The following is a 19,290-nucleotide window of genomic DNA, read 5'->3' on the forward strand; positions in this document are numbered from 1 at the left end:
ACAAGGCCTCTAGCCTACAGAAGGCCGCCGGCTTGCTCACAGTGGGCAAGGTTGTCGGGGTTCCCACTGACACGGTCTACGCTCTGGCCGCCTCATGCAGGCACCCGGAATCCATTACCCGTCTCTACCACGTGAAGGGCCGGCCCCCGGAGAAACCCATCTGTCTGTGTCTGTCCACGCTGGACCAGCTGGAGGCCGCCAAACCGCCCTTCAGTGCTTTGCTGTGGGACTTCATGAGGAAATGCTACCCTGGAGGTTTGTGTGTGTTGTGATGTGTAATAATGTTAGACATTTTGTGTAAGCAAGTATTTCAAGTATTACATACGTAACCATTCGGTAGCTTATAAAACAACTAATTTAAAGACATGATGATAAAAAAACAATGTTAGTCAACACATATTTCCCACTCGCTGCTGCAAATATGACATCTACTTTTTTTTCACCTTCGGCACACACTTTTTTTTTAAAGAAATGGTGGGCTAAATGCTTTGCATGAGGGCTTTTTGTATATTGTAAAAATAATAAGTTGGCAAGAGTATGCTTGAGAAATGAAAAAAACAAGTATAAAAGATCTCCAAATTAAAGCGTGACAGTTCGAATCAGGCGTCAAACATAATGGCGTTCTTCTTCTTCTTCTTCGTTTATAGGCTGAAACTCCCACGGCTTTTTACGTGTATGACCGTTTTTACCCAACCATTTAGGCAGCCGTACGCAGCTTTCGGTGAAAGCATGCTGGGTACTTTCGTGTTTCTATAATGGCGTTCGATTGTCAAACCCAAAAACACGTATTATATTTCTTTCCACATCTCACCCCATAACACAGGTATCAGCTGCGTCGTTCCTAAAGGAGAGTGGCTGCAGCGACTGGGCCTGGGCGAAGCCGCCAAGTTGCTAGGCAACAAGGAAAGCATCTGCATCAGGGTGCCAGACTGCGGCGCCCTAGCCTACATCGTCAGCATCACCGGTCCCGTTGCCATCACCTCCGCTAACATCAGCGGCGGCGAGGACAGCATCCATCACGACATGGTCGTCAATACCTTGGGTGAGAATGAATAGACGAACTCCAGAAATAACTCTGTTGGGTTTGTGAAAGAGTGAATACTCTTGCTTTCAGTGAGGCAAGCTTTCAACACGTGCTCCTTGTCCACGTGTGTCAGACACACCCGCGCCAGTGATTGGCCCCTCCAATGTTTGTCAGAGGAAACGTAAGGGTATTCACTCTTCGACAACCTATACAAACCCGACGGAGTTATTTCCGAAAATCGTCTATTCAGCAGTTACTGGTACCCCGATTTCACATGGAGTTTTGTTAACAAGAGTCATACAAGTGGATAACTACATTTACTTCCAGGCGTAAAATAATGCTAACGTATAACCTGTCAACGATAAACATAATAACTATCTTATGACATGGTTCCTTATGGCAAACTTCCAAACTGTGGTTACTTAACTTTATGAACCCTCTTGCGGGATTCAGGAACCATCTGCAGGTATTTTTGTCCGCAAGAATGTATTTGCACTGATGATCGTGTTGTACAGGTCACAGGATCGACGCCATGGTCTGCGACGGCGAGTCCAAACAAATTGCGCCCTCTACTGTCGTGAACTGCGCCAAGATCAATGAAGGTTAGTAAGCTGGACAACTGAAAGGTGGCTTCTACACTTAATGTCCTGTTGACGACACGGCTTTATATTTTGATTTAGAAAAGGCGAAGAGGATATCTAAGAAGATTAAAGAAATTGTAGGATTTATCATGCTCTTGAACGTCGATGATTGCTTGGCCTTGAAAGGATCCCCCCAAAAAGCCATACACACGGTGTCTTCAAATTAAATCTCACCTTCTGTGGTGAATGTCAACAGACATCGACCATTAGCCCTTTTGTGAACGATTCCGATCATTATGTCAGATCTGGCCTGGCTCAGTTTACAGGGTATCAGACCATACCTCCACTTGGAGACATACCAACAATCACCAGCCTAAACGCTTTCAGTGCAGAGTGGTCTTTAAGAGTATATAATTCACGCAATACACACCAAAACATACATACACAAAACAACAACACACGAAATGAAAACTTAACTGTGCACATGAAGCAGTGGGGATGTTGATTGTCGGTGACCAAGTTAGCGGAGAGACTGTCTAATCCCATGTAAAGCATGGGCAGATCTGAGACGGTGAGCGGTACTGTTTTCACTTGAAGGACTGTGCCTTTGAGTTGATCTTCAAAGTTATGCACGACGCCCCCCCCCCAAAAAAAAAAAAAAAGAACAAAAAAGAGAACAAAAAAGAAGATTTATTTTCTATTTTTCTGACCGTTACTTTTCAAACGTGCCCTTCACTGCGCAGGCGTGATTACGTACTTCCGTGAGGGGTGCACGCCCATCGCCTACGTGAACCAGCTGTTTGAGGAAGCCAAGTCGGGCAAGATCTTCCCTCCATGCCCCCTGCTCGACTCCCACAAGGCGTCCAACCTTCAAAAAGCTGCCAGGCTTCTCCAGGAGGGCAAGGTAAAGTGTGAGAGGATGACGCAGTAGTCCCCCTTTGCCACGGGCAGTTGTTCTGCATTGATAGAGTCGTCTCCCTGCCAACGCGTGGGCTATTTATAGTAGCTCAACGTTTTTATATTTAGTCAAGTTTTGACTAAATATTTTAACATCGAGGGGGAATCGAAACGAGGGTCGTGGTGTATGTGCGTGTGTGTGTGTGTGTGTGTGTGTCTGTGTGTGTGTGTGTGTGTGTGTGTGTGTAGAGCGATTCAGACTAAACTACTGGACCGATCTTTATGAAATTTGACATGAGAGTTCCTGGGTATGAAATCCCCGAACGTTTTTTTCATTTTTTTGATAAATGTCTTTGATGACGTCATATCCGGCTTTTCGTGAAAGTTGAGGCGGCACTGTCACGCCCTCATTTTTCAACCAAATTGGTTGAAATTTTGGTCAAGTAATCTTCGACGAAGCCCGGGGTTCGGTATTGCATTTCAGCTTGGTGGCTTAAAAATTAATTAATGACTTTGGTCATTAAAAATCTGAAAATTGTAAAAAAAAATAAAAATTTATAAAACGATCCAAATTTACGTTTATCTTATTCTCCATTATTTGCTGATTCCAAAAACATATAAATATGTTATATTCGGATTAAAAACAAGCTCTGAAAATTAAATATATAAAAATTATTATCAAAATTAAATTGTCCAAATCAATTTAAAAACACTTTCATCTTATTCCTTGTCGGTTCCTGATTCCAAAAACATATAGATATGATATGTTTGGATTAAAAACACGCTCAGAAAGTTAAAACAAAGAGAGGTACAGAAAAGCGTGCTATCCTTCTTAGCGCAACTACTACCCCGCTCTTCTTGTCAATTTCACTGCCTTTGCCATGAGCGGTGGACTGACGATGCTACGAGTATACGGTCTTGCTGAAAAATGGCAGCTACTTGACTAAATATTGTATTTTCGCCTTACGCGACTTGTTTTTAGTACGTTGGAAGACATTACACCAGTGAAATGTGGAGTAGCTATGATGAGGTCTGACTGTTGTTGTGACCTTGTGTGCTCTTGGGAACCTTTGCCTAGCTACCCATGGCAGTTTTTATAGGGCCATCAAGTTTGACTGGCTTTGCCTCCAAAGGTGATCTTTGTGGTTCGTGCACTCGGTTCCAAAAGGTTTCAAAGGAAAGCCAAGTGTAAATGTGTTGAGATAGCACTTTAGGATAAGTCAGATACAAAGGAAAGCCAAGTGTAAATGTGTTGAGATAGCACTTTAGGATAAGTCAGATACAAAGGAAAGCCAACTGTAAATGTGTTGAGATAGCACTTAGGATAAGTCAGATACAAAGGAAAGCCAAGTGTAAATGTGTTGAGATAGCACTTTAGGATAAGTCAGATACAAATGAAAGCCAAGTGTAAATGTGTTGAGATAGCACTTTAGGATAAGTCAGATACAAAGGAAAGCCAACTGTAAATGTGTTGAGATAGCACTTTAGGATAAGTCAGATACAAAGGAAAGCCAGCTGTAAATGTGTTGAGATAGCACTTTAGGATAAGTCAGATACAAAGGAAAGCCAACTGTAAATGTGTTGAGATAGCACTTAGGATAAGTCAGATACAAAGGAAAGCCAGCTGTAAATGTGTTAAGATAGCACTTTAGGATAAGTCAGATACAAAGGAAAGCCAGCTGTAAATGTGTTGAGATAGCACTTTAGGATAAGTCAGATACAAAGGAAAGCCAAGTGTAAATGTGTTAAGATAGCACTTTAGGATAAGTCAGATACAAAGGAAAGCCAGCTGTAAATGTGTTAAGATAGCACTTTAGGATAAGTCAGATACAAAGGAAAGCCAGCTGTAAATGTGTTAAGATAGCACTTTAGGATAAGTCAGATACAAAGGAAAGCCAGCTGTAAATGTGTTAAGATAGCACTTTAGGATAAGTCAGATACAAAGGAAAGCCAGCTGTAAATGTGTTAAGATAGCACTTTAGGATAAGTCAGATACAAAGGAAAGCCAGCTGTAAATGTGTTGAGATAGCACTTTAGGATAAGTCAGATACAAAGGAAAGCCAGCTGTAAATGTGTTGAGATAGCACTTTAGGATAAGTCAGATACAAAGGAAAGCCAGCTGTAAATGTGTTGAGATAGCACTTTAGGATAAGTCAGATACAAAGGAAAGCCAAGTGTAAATGTGTTGAGATAGCACTTTAGGATAAGTCAGATACAAAGGAAAGCCAACTGTAAATGTGTTGAGATAGCACTTTAGGATAAGTCAGATACAAAGGAAAGCCAGCTGTAAATGTGTTAAGATAGCACTTTAGGATAAGTCAGATACAAAGGAAAGCCAGCTGTAAATGTGTTGAGATAGCACTTAGGATAAGTCAGATACAAAGGAAAGCCAAGTGTAAATGTGTTGAGATAGCACTTTAGGATAAGTCAGATACAAATGAAAGCCAAGTGTAAATGTGTTGAGATAGCACTTTAGGATAAGTCAGATACAAAGGAAAGCCAAGTGTGAATGTGTTGAGATAGCACTTTAGGATAAGTCAGATACAAAGGAAAGCCAGCTGTAAATGTGTTGAGATAGCACTTTAGGATAAGTCAGATACAAAGGAAAGCCAGCTGTAAATGTGTTAAGATAGCACTTTAGGATAAGTCAGATACAAAGGAAAGCCAGCTGTAAATGTGTTAAGATAGCACTTTAGGATAAGTCAGATACAAAGGAAAGCCAGCTGTAAATGTGTTAAGATAGCACTTTAGGATAAGTCAGATACAAAGGAAAGCCAACTGTAAATGTGTTGAGATAGCACTTTAGGATAAGTCAGATACAAAGGAAAGCCAACTGTAAATGTGTTGAGATAGCACTTTAGGATAAGTCAGATACAAAGGAAAGCCAGCTGTAAATGTGTTGAGATAGCACTTTAGGATAAGTCAGATACAAAGGAAAGCCAACTGTAAATGTGTTGAGATAGCACTTTAGGATAAGTCAGATACAAAGGAAAGCCAGCTGTAAATGTGTTGAGATAGCACTTTAGGATAAGTCAGATACAAAGGAGGAACAGAGAACTTCAAGAGGGAGGAAGAAGGAAGCAATAGATACTCAAGTAAACAACGAGAAAAGTGTAAAGACACCAAAGCTTTGATTTATTTTTAACCCTGCCCAAACAGCTCATGATATTGTCAATCCAAATGCACTAGTTCACACAGAACGGCTTCCAGTCAAACTTTGTCTTTGCGTTGTTTGAATCTGTCACGCCTAATACATGTAATACCATGTAAGTCTTTGCTTAAACTTGGTTATGATCTGCTTCTGCAGCTCCTGTCAACGGTTAACGTAGCAGGACAAAGCCTGTCGATAAATCAATTTGAAAGATAAATTTGTTTCGTTGCAAGCAATGGACATGTTAAAAGTTCGTCTTTAATTGACTCATCTCCATAATTAGACACGCAACTATAATTTGTGTCTATGGAAAAATTATAATTACTCTCTGCCTGTCTGATACTGAAATCATTTACTTTTACTTTACGTTATCGTCCCATTGCTGTGAATTTCGGACCGCTTCCCTCCCAGTGGAAAGCTAGCAGCAAAAGAGTCGCGCTACTCAGGTGCGTGCATGCGTAATCAGCCATCTGCATTTATGGAAGAATGGGCCGAGGTCTTTTACGTGCCACAGTGGTGACACGGGGGTGGAACATGGATACCGTCTCTGAGACAACACATTAAGTTGACCCGTGTCGGTTATGGCCCGGATTCGAGCCTGTGACCCGCGAATCACAAGTCCAGTGCTCTACCAACCTAGCTACCGGGACCCCTATACATCTGGTCATAACCAAAAAGAAAGCTTACTTTGACCTTTGTCCACAGGTTGTCGGGGTACCCACAGACACGGTGTACGCCCTGGCCGCCTCATGCAGGCACCCGGAATCCATCACCCGTCTCTACCACGTGAAGGGCCGGCCCGCGGAGAAACCCATCTGTCTGTGTCTGTCCACGCTGGACCAGCTAGCTGAGGCTGACCCTCCCTTCAGTCAGCTGCTGTGGGACTTCATGCGGAGATGCTACCCTGGTGGTAACGTCACTTTGATGTTTTGTATTTAAAACCGTAATTAATGAAAGGAACGTGCTTTCGGTAAAAGCATAGCTTTCTTTCCGTGTGAGTGATTCTGTGACTGCTATCAGCTAGCTCGGGCTTCAGTCAGCTGCTGTGGGGCTTCATGAGGAGATACTCCCCTGGTGGTAAGGTCACCACAATGTTTTGTATTTAAAACAGCAACGAATGAAGGGAACAAGCTGTCTGTTAAGATATCTTTCTTTCCGTGTGAGTGATTCTGCAACTGAAAAAGGCTGGTTCAAGAAAGTTAATAAAATACAAGTGAAATCGTCATCTCATTACAATGAAACACGGATCTAACCGCCTCCTCACTCTATTTGGGCGGACATTCTTTTTTCTTTCCTTTTTTAATTTTTTTTAATAGTACCAAGTCAAAGGGTATTTCAATCTTGTTTAACACTTTTCATCTCGAAACCTTATTTTCCAGGAATCAGCTGTGTTGTCCCAAAAGGGGATTGGCTGCAGAAACTGGGTCTCGGCGAGGCCGCCATGTGTCTCGGCAACAAAGACAGTATCTGCATCCGGGTCCCTGACTGCGGCGCTCTTGCCTACATCGTTAGTCTCGCGGGACCTGTCGCCGTGACTTCCGCCAACATCAGCGGCGGCGACGACAGCATTCATCACACCATGGTGGTGGACACTCTCGGTAAGAAATACTGTCATGTTGAACTTTAGCCTTGTACATTCATATAGCTCAAAATCCACTGCAATTTAAACCTGCAATTTTGCTGTCGACTTCACCAAATATGTTTTTTATTCACGGAAAAAATGGGATTGGGGCAAAGAAAATGGTTCAGTAAAATCTTCCGAAAAAATTGGATGGTTTAACGTTAAACTAAATATTTTTAAGCACTGTCGTTTTGTATTGAACTATTCTCCGTCTTTATTTCAGTACGTGAAATGTTTTCTTCCTACAGGTCACAAGATCGACGCCATGATCTGTGACGGCGAATCCAAACAGATAGCGCCCTCTACTGTCGTGAACTGTCTCAAAATTGACGAAGGTAAGCAACTTGCATTGTCTTCATGAACATCGATATGCAAGTACAGAGTCTGAGTGCCTTTGTTAGAATGTTTGTTTGTTCTCTGGTTAAACCTTTTGTGTTATTTGGTGGATGAAAATGAAACTAAAGTAGCTTTTTTTAATTTTTTTTCAAATTTTTAACATATTTCTGTTTACTTGGTAAGTAGAATAACACCAAATACCAGTCATAATCAAGAAAACAGAACGTGTACGTCTTTCCCCCTGTCATATCTTACCAGAAAGTATTTAAAATTACACCAATATTCTGTTTCAATTTGTCACGTTATTCACAAATCTCAAAAACTGCTTCAAATAATCAACAGGACAGCCCTTGAATACGTTACTCTACTCATAGACCAAATAGCCTGGACCGCCAACTCGTCACGTGACCCTTCGAGGTTTCGACTCTCGACTTTCAGGGGCGCGTCGCGTCCGGTTTGAAAGGCCAGCGATTCGAAGACAGTGAAAAGAAAGCACGCTCCAGTTATTTGTGACAATGGGATGTGACAATGAACTGGATTTTCCAAAACTCCAAACTAAACTTAACAAAACTCATCGAAAAACATGTTCCATATGCACTTTTGCTGAGTTTATTTTAGTATTTTCAGAACTTACCTCGGCAACTTCGTCCATGTTTACAATCGACACCAGATATCACGTCCCCGTGATTTCTGAAAGGCTTGTAAGCGTAGGTTCCTAAATGCGAGAGGCCGCTTCCTCGTAATAGAGAGAAAGAGCGGAGAGAGAGCTAGTTGGCGGTCCAGGATAAATGGTCTATGCTCTACTTTACGAAATGAATCCGAAAGTATTAACAGCTGTCGTGTTTTCAGCGTAGCGATAGGGACAATTGATCGAAATAGGGCTGTGTGAGACTTTCCAATCATAACCCCCGAATTCGCCCACATGTCTATCAGAATAGCAATATTCTCGCATGTCTTTCTTCACCAACTCTTTCGCTTTTTGATTGCTGTAGGAATCATCAGCTACTACAGAGAGGGCTGCACGCCCCTGGAGTATGTGGACGCCCTGTTCCTGGACGCCAAAGAGGCCGTGCGAAACAAAAACAAGGGCAGGCTCGCCTAGACATGAATGCTGCTGGATCATAAATGAAGGAACATGTACTTCTTACTCTCATGTTCGCTTAAGAAATGAAAGAAAAATTGTCTGTTGATGCATATATCTACACTCTTCCGGAATTGTGTAGAGCCTGAATACATTTTACTAGTCTTCGAAGAAAGGAAAATGTAAGCCACAAAAGGAAGTTGAAATGCGTGCACACAAGTAATGACAATTTCAGTGATTCATGAATACAAAACTCGTCAAGGAAACCTTTCTTTCAGATTTGGGAAAAACAGCATAAAATCATTGTCACGGGATATTCTTATACTAACGTGTCATGTCAAATTCGGGTTTAAATTTTACTTCAAAGTGATGGCCGATGGCAGATTATTCAGTCTATAGGCACATTTATCTGGTACAGTAATACCATAATGTTAAGAATATTAAAGACAGTTACTGTATTCATACTTTATATCGTTCTGAAAGAGTTTAAATGTTATCTCGTCTGCGTGAAATTGTCTGAATTGATGTTTGAAGTTTGTTCTTTGTAACTAGTTTTGTTTACTCTTCTTAACGTGTATATTTGTGTCACATGCAAAGGGCTTACTTATCCCTCATAGTGCTAGTTAGTGTTATGTATCCTGTGGTGGTAATTGATTGCTTGTTTTTTGTTTTTGTGTCTTGATATAAGTTTCAAAATGAAGTATGTGTTAGTCTGTGGTGTCGAATTACTTGTATAAAGACGTGTCTTTATGATGAATTTATTGTCATGTTGCGGATCACTTGTCAAGATTGACCCTAAGTCACTTTCCTCAGCAGAAAGTGTTGTTTTTTAGTGTGTGTTTTTTTTCTTTCAAAATTATGGAGTTCAGAAAACCGCAACACGACTGAAAATTCATGATTGTGACACGGCCAAACAGTTATCTTCATCTTCCATTGCTCTAATATGACTGCTGAGTCTGAGGATTACATAGAAACAAGTGGCGAAAACGGGTTGTAAATGAGTGAAACTTGTGTATACGTGTTTGGTGTTTTTATGTTTCTGTTTCATGTAGGCTATCAACGTCAACATTGCAAAAACTAAATACATAATAATAACCTAGCCATCTTCCGTGTTGAAATGTGAGCGTTTGCGCACTTGCGCGTGAGACTTTTAGAAAATAGAGAAAAAATAAAGAAAGCATAGTATATTAACAACAACAACAACAACAACACCAACACCAACACAACAACCACCACAACCACAACCACAACAACAACAACAAAGGAAGAGATAATGATTTCGAATGTTTTGTCGTCAGTTGCGAGACATGCATATTTGCGACGTTGACCATTTGTGAAGTATGCTTTTAAATTAACGTCACAGACAGCTTCGCGGCTTTGTAACAGAGCAAACAAAGTAAATGACAAAAACGTATGCGCTATAACAGTCACAAAATCAACTCAACGAAACTCTAAGACCTTGGTGTAAGCTTTATTAGTATAATCTTGATTCACAAGCATCAACAGGCGAATACAACGTGCACATAGGGTCCTACGTTATGAAAAACTCGATTCATGTTTTTTAAGGATGAAATTGTTCACACCAGCATTAATCTTTTACATATCAATACAATATTCTCTTCTTTTGGTCATTATCATTCCTTAGGCAGCATTACAGAGCATACACACTTAATTAAAGGCGCACTCCATCTCGTAAAACCGTCGCGATATAACCTTCGTGGTTGAAAACGACGTTAAACACCAAATAAAGAAAGTAAAGATCTCGTAAAAACAGTTCGCCTAACCACCTCAGGCCAGGCATTTACACGAGATAAGACGACCACCCCCCAGGCATGTACACGAGATAAGACGATCACCCCACTTGGTAACATACCAAAAATCAACACCCCGATTACTTGCTGTGTGGGGTTCACAATTTTTGATTAATTACAACAACAAAAAACACTTAAAAGGCACAGATTGCTTTTACGAAATGAAGTCATAAAGCAATGCTCACTGTGCAGAGAAAGCACCACACTGATCGCTCTTCATGTAAAGGCGTGTCCAGATCTGAGCTGGTGAGCCGAACTAGAAGAAGTGTGCCTTTAAAAATAGCCCATTCCCATGTAAACTATCATGTCAACTACCACAGATCTTTTCAGGTTTTTACACTCGCTAAGGGCATCTTTCCACTTGGACGCCTACCACACATCAACATCTTTCTTTCTTTATTTGGTGTTTAACGTCGTTTTCAACCACGAAGGTTATATCGCGACGGGGAAAGGGGGGGAGATGGGATAGAGCCACTTGTCAATTGTTTCTTGTTCACAAAAGCACTAATCAAAAATTTGCTCCAGGGGCTTGCAACGTAGTACAATATATTACCTTACTGGGAGAATGCAAGTTTCCAGTACAAAGGACTTAACATTTCTTACATACTGCTTGACTAAAATCTTTACAAAAATTGACTATATTCTATACAAGAAACACTTAACAAGGGTAAAAGGAGAAACAGAATCCGTTAGTCGCCTCTTACGACATGCTGGGGAGCATCGGGTAAATTCTTCCCCCTAACCCGCGGGGGGTACACATCAACAGCCTGGCGGCGTTTTGTACAAATTGAAAAACGAAAATGCTGAATTAGTTGCGACACTCATGTCAATCTACAAAAAGAATTCAACGAACAATTCCTCTGCACAGAAAGCAGCCTGGTTGTTAATCTCAGCGAACGACAAGAAGAAGAAGGTTGTTAATCTGGGGCATATTTCCAAGTGAAATCTGATCAGTGGTGGTTTACTCAAGGAAAAATCCAAAAATTGCAAACGTTCCAAAATTCAGATTTAAAAACAAGAACGGTAAGTGGACAAAGAGACAACCGCTTATGATACAGATATTAAACTTCTCTGAGAAATTGTTCAAGGAACTCGCTCAGAAGACACAAGCGAGGCAATCAAAATTTGTTTTTGGTTTACACAAGGGTTTACACAAGGGTTTACACAAGGGTTTACACAAGGGTTTACACAAGGGTTTGCACGGGACGGGAAGTACCTTTAAAGCGGAGAAAAACACCTCATACCAGCTGGATATTAAAATATTGATAAAGAAAAACCTTCAAACTTTTCTACTCCCAAAAAAGGTTCGTATTCATAGAAAAAGCTCGAATTAAGCACACTTTTGATTCGAAATTGGAAACAAAACAAAATATCTCCATAATTCTGTGGCCATTAAAGTTTTAACACTATACGGTAACGCCTTAAACATTATCGTACAGGGATATTTTCCCGTATACCTCAATATTAAATGTGTCAAACGATTACAGAAGGGTACATCAATTAATCAATGCTGAATATAAACAGACAGAGAAACAAATAAACAAACAATGTATGCACATTGAATTGGCAATTTATTTAATCTCCAGGCACATTTGAGGCACGTACACGGAACTTTACATATAATGGTTTATCATGAAGTCGGGAAACATTCAAGACATACATCTCTTTGGTCCAACACTGATGCAAGAATACACAAAATAAACAAACAAACAAACAAACAAAACAAGGTTCCCCAATGACTCAGTGTTATCTCAATAGACAATTGTCGGAAATAACTCCGTCGGGGTTGTATTGGTTGTGAGAGAGTGAATGCCCTTGCTTTTCCTCTGACAAATAACTTGACACGTGCTCCTGTCCCCGTGTGTCCGACACACCCCTCGCTAGTGATTAGCCCCTCCAATTTGTGTCCGACACACGCCTCGCTAGTGATTGGCCCCCCAATGTGTGTCCGACACACCCCTCGCTAGTGATTGGCCCCTCCAATGTGTGTCCGACACACCCCTCGCTAGTGATTGGCCCCTCCAATGTTTGTCCGAGTAAAAAGCAAGGGCATTCACTCTTTCACAACCCATACAAACCCGAGAGAGTTGTTTCCGGAAATCGTATATTCCAGCTCACCACACACACCCCCTTTATCCGTCACCACTGACTACGGTTCTCCTCGCTACTCTCAGAACTGGAACTGGGCTCAACCTCTGCCTCGTAGTTAGCGACCTCAATCAGGTTGTGGTCGGGATCGCGAAAGTAGACAGAATTGATGGGGCCTGTTGCGCCTGTCCTTGCCACGGGGCCTTCCAGGATTTCAACCTCGCACTCCTGTCGACATAAAAAAGGTTGAACATTGTCTGTGATTAATGAAAAAAAAATTAAAAAAATTAAAATGGTGTATGTGTTGAATCATAGAGAATATTACATGGCTTGCTGTGTCATGTCAGATTTACACGAGTTTATTTAAAACAATATTGAAATGCGAGAGAAAGCGACGAGTGTAAATCTGACAAACCACAGCAAGCCATGCATGTAGTATTCTGTTTAAGAGCTGTGCATTTTGTTTAGATCCCTGCCAGACTTGTTTGACACGACCTCATTTACATAATATACACACGTGTGAGTATATGATTTAGTTATGTAATGGGTGGTCTCTCTCACGTAATATGTAGGATAATATTTGGTTGAATGGAAAAGAAAGTGAGAGCAGCGCGCATCTCTATCTAGATACGCTGCCCCTCGTCTGGACATTGATTTGGAAAGACGGTCTGAAGAATAATAAGAAATGTTGTTCCCTGTGCGAGGTTGCTGATATGAATCCTTTTTGTTGTTGCCGAATGTATACATTATAGTGTGAACATTCTAGGAGATCACGGGACCGTTGTATATAAGGACTGGATTGAACATGATATATTTGATTTTTTTTTTTTTTAGCGTACAACCCCTTCATGTCCCAAATAGATACTTATTCTGGGGACACAAATAGAAACTTACATACATGATATATTGTTACCTTTTTTACGCAAAGCACCAGTTTATACGAGTGATATGAACGACTATATATGATAGTGTGGTGGCCAATAACCGATGTCAAAAACCAAACATTGGAACTGTGGAACGTACACATGGAGAAGCAAACTGTATTTCACTGTGTGTGTGTGTGTGTGTGCGTGCGAGCGTATGTATTTGTGTGAGTGAGTGTGTGTGCGTGTGTGTGTGTGTATGTGTGTGTGTGTGTGTGTGTGTGTGTGTGTGTGCGTGCGTGTGTGTGTGTGTGTGCGTGCGAGCGTGTGTATGTGTGTGAGTGTGTGTGTGTGTGTGCGTGTGTGTGTGTGTGAGTGTGGGTGTGTGTGCGTGTGTGTGTGAGTGTGGGTGTATGTGCGCGTGTGTGTGTGTGTGCGTGCGAGCGTGTGTATGTGTGTGAGTGTGTGTGTGTGTGCGTGCGAGCGTGTGTATGTGTGTGAGTGTGTGTGTGTGTGCGTGTGTGTGTGTGAGTGTGGGTGTGTGTGCGTGTGTGTGTGAGTGTGGGTGTGTGTGTGTGTGTGTGTGTGCGTGCGTGCGTGTGTGTGTTTGCGTGCGTGTGTGCGTGCGTGCCTGCGCGCGCACGTGCGTGCGTGCGTACGTTGCATGCGTGCGAGCGTGCGTGTGTGTGTGTTTTGCTATTATGCTAGTTGTGAACTCCTGAGGTCCCGCATAGCCATACTTACTTACGTCGAAGGGACGTTAAACAACAACAACAACAACAACAACAACAACAACAACAACAACAACAACAACAACAACAACAAAAACATTGACGATCGACATCAACAACAACCAATCCTGCGAGCACGGGCGATTAATATAAAATGTCATTATTAGAAACAAATGGTGATACTGACGTTGAGGTGAGCCACGACGTCATCCAGCTGTGTGGGCGTGATGAAGCAGACGTCTGTCGAGCCGGGTGTGGGCCAGATGGCCTTGGGTTCGAACTCGCTCCCCTGCACGTGGATGTTGATTTTCTGCCGGCCAAAGTGCAGCGACTTTCTTCCGCCCTGTGTCATCCACACACAAATACTCACATAAGATATCCAGACCAATACTCACATAAGACATCCACACACAAATACTCACATAAGATATTCACACACAGATGTATACTCACATAAGACATTCACACACAGATACTCACATATGACATCCACACACAAATACTCACATGAAACATTCACACACAGATACTCACATGAGACATTCACACAGATACTCACATAAGACATTCACACACAGATACTCACATATGACATCCACACACAAATACTCACATAAGACATTCACACACAGATACTCACATATGACATCCACACACAGATACTCACATACGACATTCACACACAGATACTCACATATGACATCCACACACAAATACTCACATATTATGACATTCCCACACAAATACTCACATAAGACATCCACACACAAATACTCACATAAGACATTCACACACAGATACTCACATATGACATTCACACACAGATACTCACAAAAGATATTCAAACACAAATACTCACAAAAGACATTCAACTACAAATACTCACATATTAAGACATTCAACCACAAACAAACAAAAAATACTCACATAAGACATAATTAGACAAAAAACAAAAATGATATGTTTGCTTCGGATGACAAGGCCAAACAAATTAGGTTCGGTAGGTAGTTGTTGTTTTTGATTGACGTTTGTTTTTCTATTTAAACAGGCGCATGTGGCTTTTTATTGACGGGATATCGTGCGAGCTGCGTCCCCTGGATATCGGAGAAGATCAGAGTATCTTTTCTTTTAAAGTCTGCGAGTTCGAGTTTTGTCATGTTTAGTTTATTTCAATTTTTTGTTGAAGGGTCAAACAAAAATTCAAGGTTCGGTAGAAAAAAATAAACACATTAACAAAAATAAACAGGTTAAAAACATTGATATTTTTTCTTGGCCTGACAGCTACACTGTCCGCCAACATTCGTCAACACTCTTTGTAGGGGAAGGGGATCCGAATATGGACCACCTTTGGTTTCAAGCTGATAATTATAGCTTGTTTTCTCGCGAAGGAGTTTTATTTTGTGCATGGTGGTTGCTCTCTGTTCGGTTAACCGTTGGACTAAATTAGAACGAATTAGCTGTTTTGACATGGTCAGGTTATCAGGTGAGCGTACTTGTGGCTAAACCGGCACGGTTGGCCTAGTGGTAAGGCGTCCGCCCCGTGATCGGGAGGTCGTGGGTTCGAACCCCGGCCGGGTCATACCTAAGACTTTAAAATTGGCAATCTAGTGGCTGCTCCGCCTGGCGTCTGGCATTATGGGGTTAGTGCTAGGACTGGTTGGTCCGGTGTCAGAATAATGTGACTAGGTGAGACATGAAGCCTGTGCTGCGACTTCTGTCTTGTGTGTGGCGCACGTTATATGTCAAAGCAGCACCGCCCTGATATGGCCCTTCGTGGTCGGCTGGGCGTTAAGCAAACAAACAAACAAACAAACCTGTGGCTAATCAAATTGTTTCTGAGTACTCTTGCGTTCGTCACTTTCTGAGAACAGGAGGTGCATAGTCCATATTATGAGCCGGTCCACATGAGGGGCCCTAAATTCCTCGGCCATATCCGAGAATATTGGCCCCAGATAATCGACAACGATTTCTTTTGTAATAATAATATCGTCAATAAATCTGAAAAAGTTAATTCTTTCGCATAAAGGCTGTTCTTAATTAAGCCCAAAGTCGAAGTTTTTTGTAACCGAAAGTTCAGTGCCAAAGCTTCGTGCAGCCACATTTAGTAGAATTCGCAAAGTCGACTTCGTCCAGTTGAAACGAGGCTTAAATAGTGATACAAGTCGGAAGAAAAGCTCAGTTTAACAACCAACAGAAGTACTTAATAACAAGAAATTCCTCCGAGGTAGGAAAAACACCCCCGTCAAAGGGAAATAACCTTCTCAGTTGGTGGCAGTGACTGAGTGAGAATGGTTATTTCCCTTTGACCATTAAGATGTCCCTCTATAAGTCCTTGTATAATTTTAATCCACCAATAACTCCCTAACCGTGTGTTTGACTGGTCCCAATTTTTGTAAGGACCGTCTCAGGAATGTATAGAACCTGTTCACCAAGTTTGGTGACGATCGGTCCGTTCATTCTTGAGATCTATATGCGAACACAAACAAACAAACACATGAACCGAATCCAATAACTTCCTAACCGTGTGTTTGACTGGTCCCAATTTTTGTAAGGACCGTCTCAGGAATGTATAGAACCTGTTCACCAAGTTTGGTGACGATCGGTCCGTTCATTCTTGAGATCTATATGCGAACACAAACAAACAAACACATGGACCGAATCCTATACACACCCCTATACCGGGGGTGTAATTAGAAGTCGTTATCGACCATTACATGCAGTCGAATTGCGGTGATACACTCGCCAATTGGACTTTTCCCATGCGGTTAAAAACTGGCGTCGACAGTGGCAATGAAGGGGAATACTAACTTAATAAGATCATATACCTGTGCAATAAACTATTGCCATGACATTTCACTGACCGCGAAAGTGTTGACCTTCATGCCCAGGACACGTGTGTAGAAGTCAACCGTGGTGTCCAGATCCTTGACCGTGATGACAAAGTGGTCAAGCCGATTGATCTTGATCGGCTTTAGCTGGCCCTGAGACTGCAACACGATACATCATCATCATCGTCGTGATCGTCGTGATCATCATCATCATCATCATCATCATCATCATCATCATCATCATCATCATCATCATCATCATCATCATCATCATCATCATCATCGCCATAGTTGCAGATGCCCACATCATTCTTATCTCTTCCCTCAAGTCAAAATCCTGCCTTTTAGCATTCCATATATATAGCAACGCGTAAAATGCTTCATAAAACTTGTTGACCTACCATGCGCTGCATAATTTTTAATTAAACAAGAGGACTTTCTGTGTCGCAAGAGAACAATTTCGTAAAGACGGATAATTAAAATGTTTCGCGAGAAGAACTATACTTCTGTTGATGCTGTCTTCGCTCTGCTCACAGTACAGGAATATTGGTGTACGCCTCACAAAACATGAAGAACAGCGATCACAAAGTGCCAAGCATTGCCTTTATCGCAATCTGAATCAACATTACCAGTCGCATAGCAAAAGTGAACAGCCTGGATGCTCCCTGAGCACAGGGAGAATGTCTTGCAAAATCAATTTCGCAAAAGCCACTAGTGGCCTTTTGCGACATTAATCCATCAGAAAAGTCAAACTCTCTACAGGAAGCAGTCGGGGTATTTATTTTTGCTGTGTGTCGAAGGATGATCTTATCCCTGCTAGTGCCTTATCCCCCTTCGTGTGTACACGCAAGCACAGGACCAAGTGCGCACGGAACATATCCTGTAATCCATGTAAGAGTTCGGTGGATTATAGGAACACAAAAATACTCAGCATGCTTCCCCAAAAATCGGCGTATGCTGCCTGGATGGCGGAGTAAAAACGGTCATACACGTAAACACCCACTCATGCAAGAACATGAGTGAACGTGGGAGTTTCAGTCCATGAACAAAGAAGAAGAAGATCGCAGGTAAAAGCCTGGCCGCCTCTGAGGTGGTGAGCGTTCCAGCCATATGCAACACGACTGGCGTCTCCTGGTGAAGATGCCGCTTGACTTGCAGACTTTCTCCTTTCCCTGCCAGGGATGACCAAATCTAAACATTTTAACTCGCCAACCGGGCGAGTAACATCAAGAAAGTTACTAGCCCGCCAGAAATGTCTCTTGCCCGGTGTAAGACTAATTTTTTACTCCACGAAAAATTGACTCCGGAGTAAATATTTCGTACGAAATTCTTACTCCGAGTACACTTTTCGTACGAGAAAAGAACTCCCCAAGGCACGAAAAAATTACTCCCTCCACGAAATGTTTACTCCCCATTTTTATTACTTCCAGTAAAAATATCGTACGCAAAAATGGGATGCGGGCGAAGGGATAATGCCAATAAGTGATCTCGCGCACACGAATGTCGCGCTACCCTCCTTCCACCACCAAGACTAACAGGGGACAAGGGAGTAAAAATTTCGTACACCTGGCATGGGAAGTTAAATTGCTCGTGTTGGGGTGAAGTAATTTATTCGTTATTTATTCGTCAGGGGAGTAACATTTTTGTACGAAATGTTTACTCGGAACTCACCTGTCTTGGGGAGTAATTTTCTCGTGCAATGGGGGAGTGCTTTTTTTTCGTAAAGGGAGTAACTTTTTTGAACGAAATGTTTACTCCGGAGTAAAAATCTCGTGGGAGTAATTTTCTCGTGTTACACCGGTACATACCATTACCACAGTTGCTGCATCTGCAGTGTTTATATGGCTTAGAAACTCGATTTTACAACCAAATGAGTTGCATTGGACCAGAATGTTAATCACAGGCCAACCGGGTGAGTTGCCTGGCGGTTTCTACTAGCCCGGCGGACTTTTTACTCGCCCCTGGCGATCGGGCGGACGATTTGACCATCCATGCCTGCCCAACTAAATGTTTGGAAATTGCTTCAACAAACCTGTGAAGTTGTTACTGCCCCAAAATCACAACCAAGAACCAGCAATGTTTCCCCTGCTAGTGTTACGAAGACAACATTTCAAAACCATTAGTTGGTAAATAAAATCCGAGTTTAAAAGTTCTTCGTCCTTCTCATTGCAGCTGCCTCAAATTGTTGTGTTGTCCTTTCGTCTGTGATGATTCTGTTATATAAAAAACAAACAAACTAGGAAATCTGTAAGCCATAAAACGAGCTGGCAATCAAACA

At 41.8% G+C, this 19,290-nt stretch overlaps 3 protein-coding genes across 5 annotated transcripts in view; 2 read left to right on the forward strand and 1 right to left on the reverse strand.

Moving 5' to 3' along the window:
- LOC138966064 (uncharacterized) overlaps positions 1-9,788 on the forward strand; it is a 12,002-nt gene extending 2,214 nt beyond the window's left edge. The window contains exons 3-10 of the mRNA XM_070338154.1: positions 1-255; positions 824-1,042; positions 1,540-1,626; positions 2,349-2,509; positions 6,359-6,563; positions 7,033-7,251; positions 7,523-7,609; positions 8,603-9,788. The exon at positions 1-255 is cut by the window's left edge and continues 61 nt beyond it. Coding sequence (XP_070194255.1) covers positions 1-255; positions 824-1,042; positions 1,540-1,626; positions 2,349-2,509; positions 6,359-6,563; positions 7,033-7,251; positions 7,523-7,609; positions 8,603-8,712 — 1,343 coding nt within the window. The 3' untranslated portion in view covers positions 8,713-9,788. The remainder of the gene's footprint in view (positions 256-823; positions 1,043-1,539; positions 1,627-2,348; positions 2,510-6,358; positions 6,564-7,032; positions 7,252-7,522; positions 7,610-8,602) is intronic.
- Positions 1-19,290, forward strand: part of LOC138966065 (O(6)-methylguanine-induced apoptosis 2-like) — a 342,886-nt gene that overhangs the window by 145,024 nt on the left and 178,572 nt on the right. The gene's annotated exons all lie outside the window — the stretch shown is intronic.
- Positions 11,648-19,290, reverse strand: part of LOC138966057 (glyoxalase domain-containing protein 5-like) — a 37,465-nt gene continuing 29,822 nt past the window's right edge. For all 3 annotated transcript variants that reach the window (XM_070338148.1, XM_070338149.1, XM_070338147.1), the window contains exons 2-4: positions 17,046-17,171; positions 14,372-14,527; positions 11,648-12,818 (exon numbers count right to left, since the gene is read on the reverse strand). In XM_070338148.1, coding sequence (XP_070194249.1) covers positions 12,642-12,818; positions 14,372-14,527; positions 17,046-17,171 — 459 coding nt within the window. In that variant the 3' untranslated portion in view covers positions 11,648-12,641. The remainder of the gene's footprint in view (positions 12,819-14,371; positions 14,528-17,045; positions 17,172-19,290) is intronic.

Source organism: Littorina saxatilis, linkage group LG5 (genome assembly GCF_037325665.1).
Source record: "Littorina saxatilis isolate snail1 linkage group LG5, US_GU_Lsax_2.0, whole genome shotgun sequence".
Taxonomy (NCBI): Eukaryota; Metazoa; Mollusca; class Gastropoda; order Littorinimorpha; family Littorinidae; genus Littorina; species Littorina saxatilis.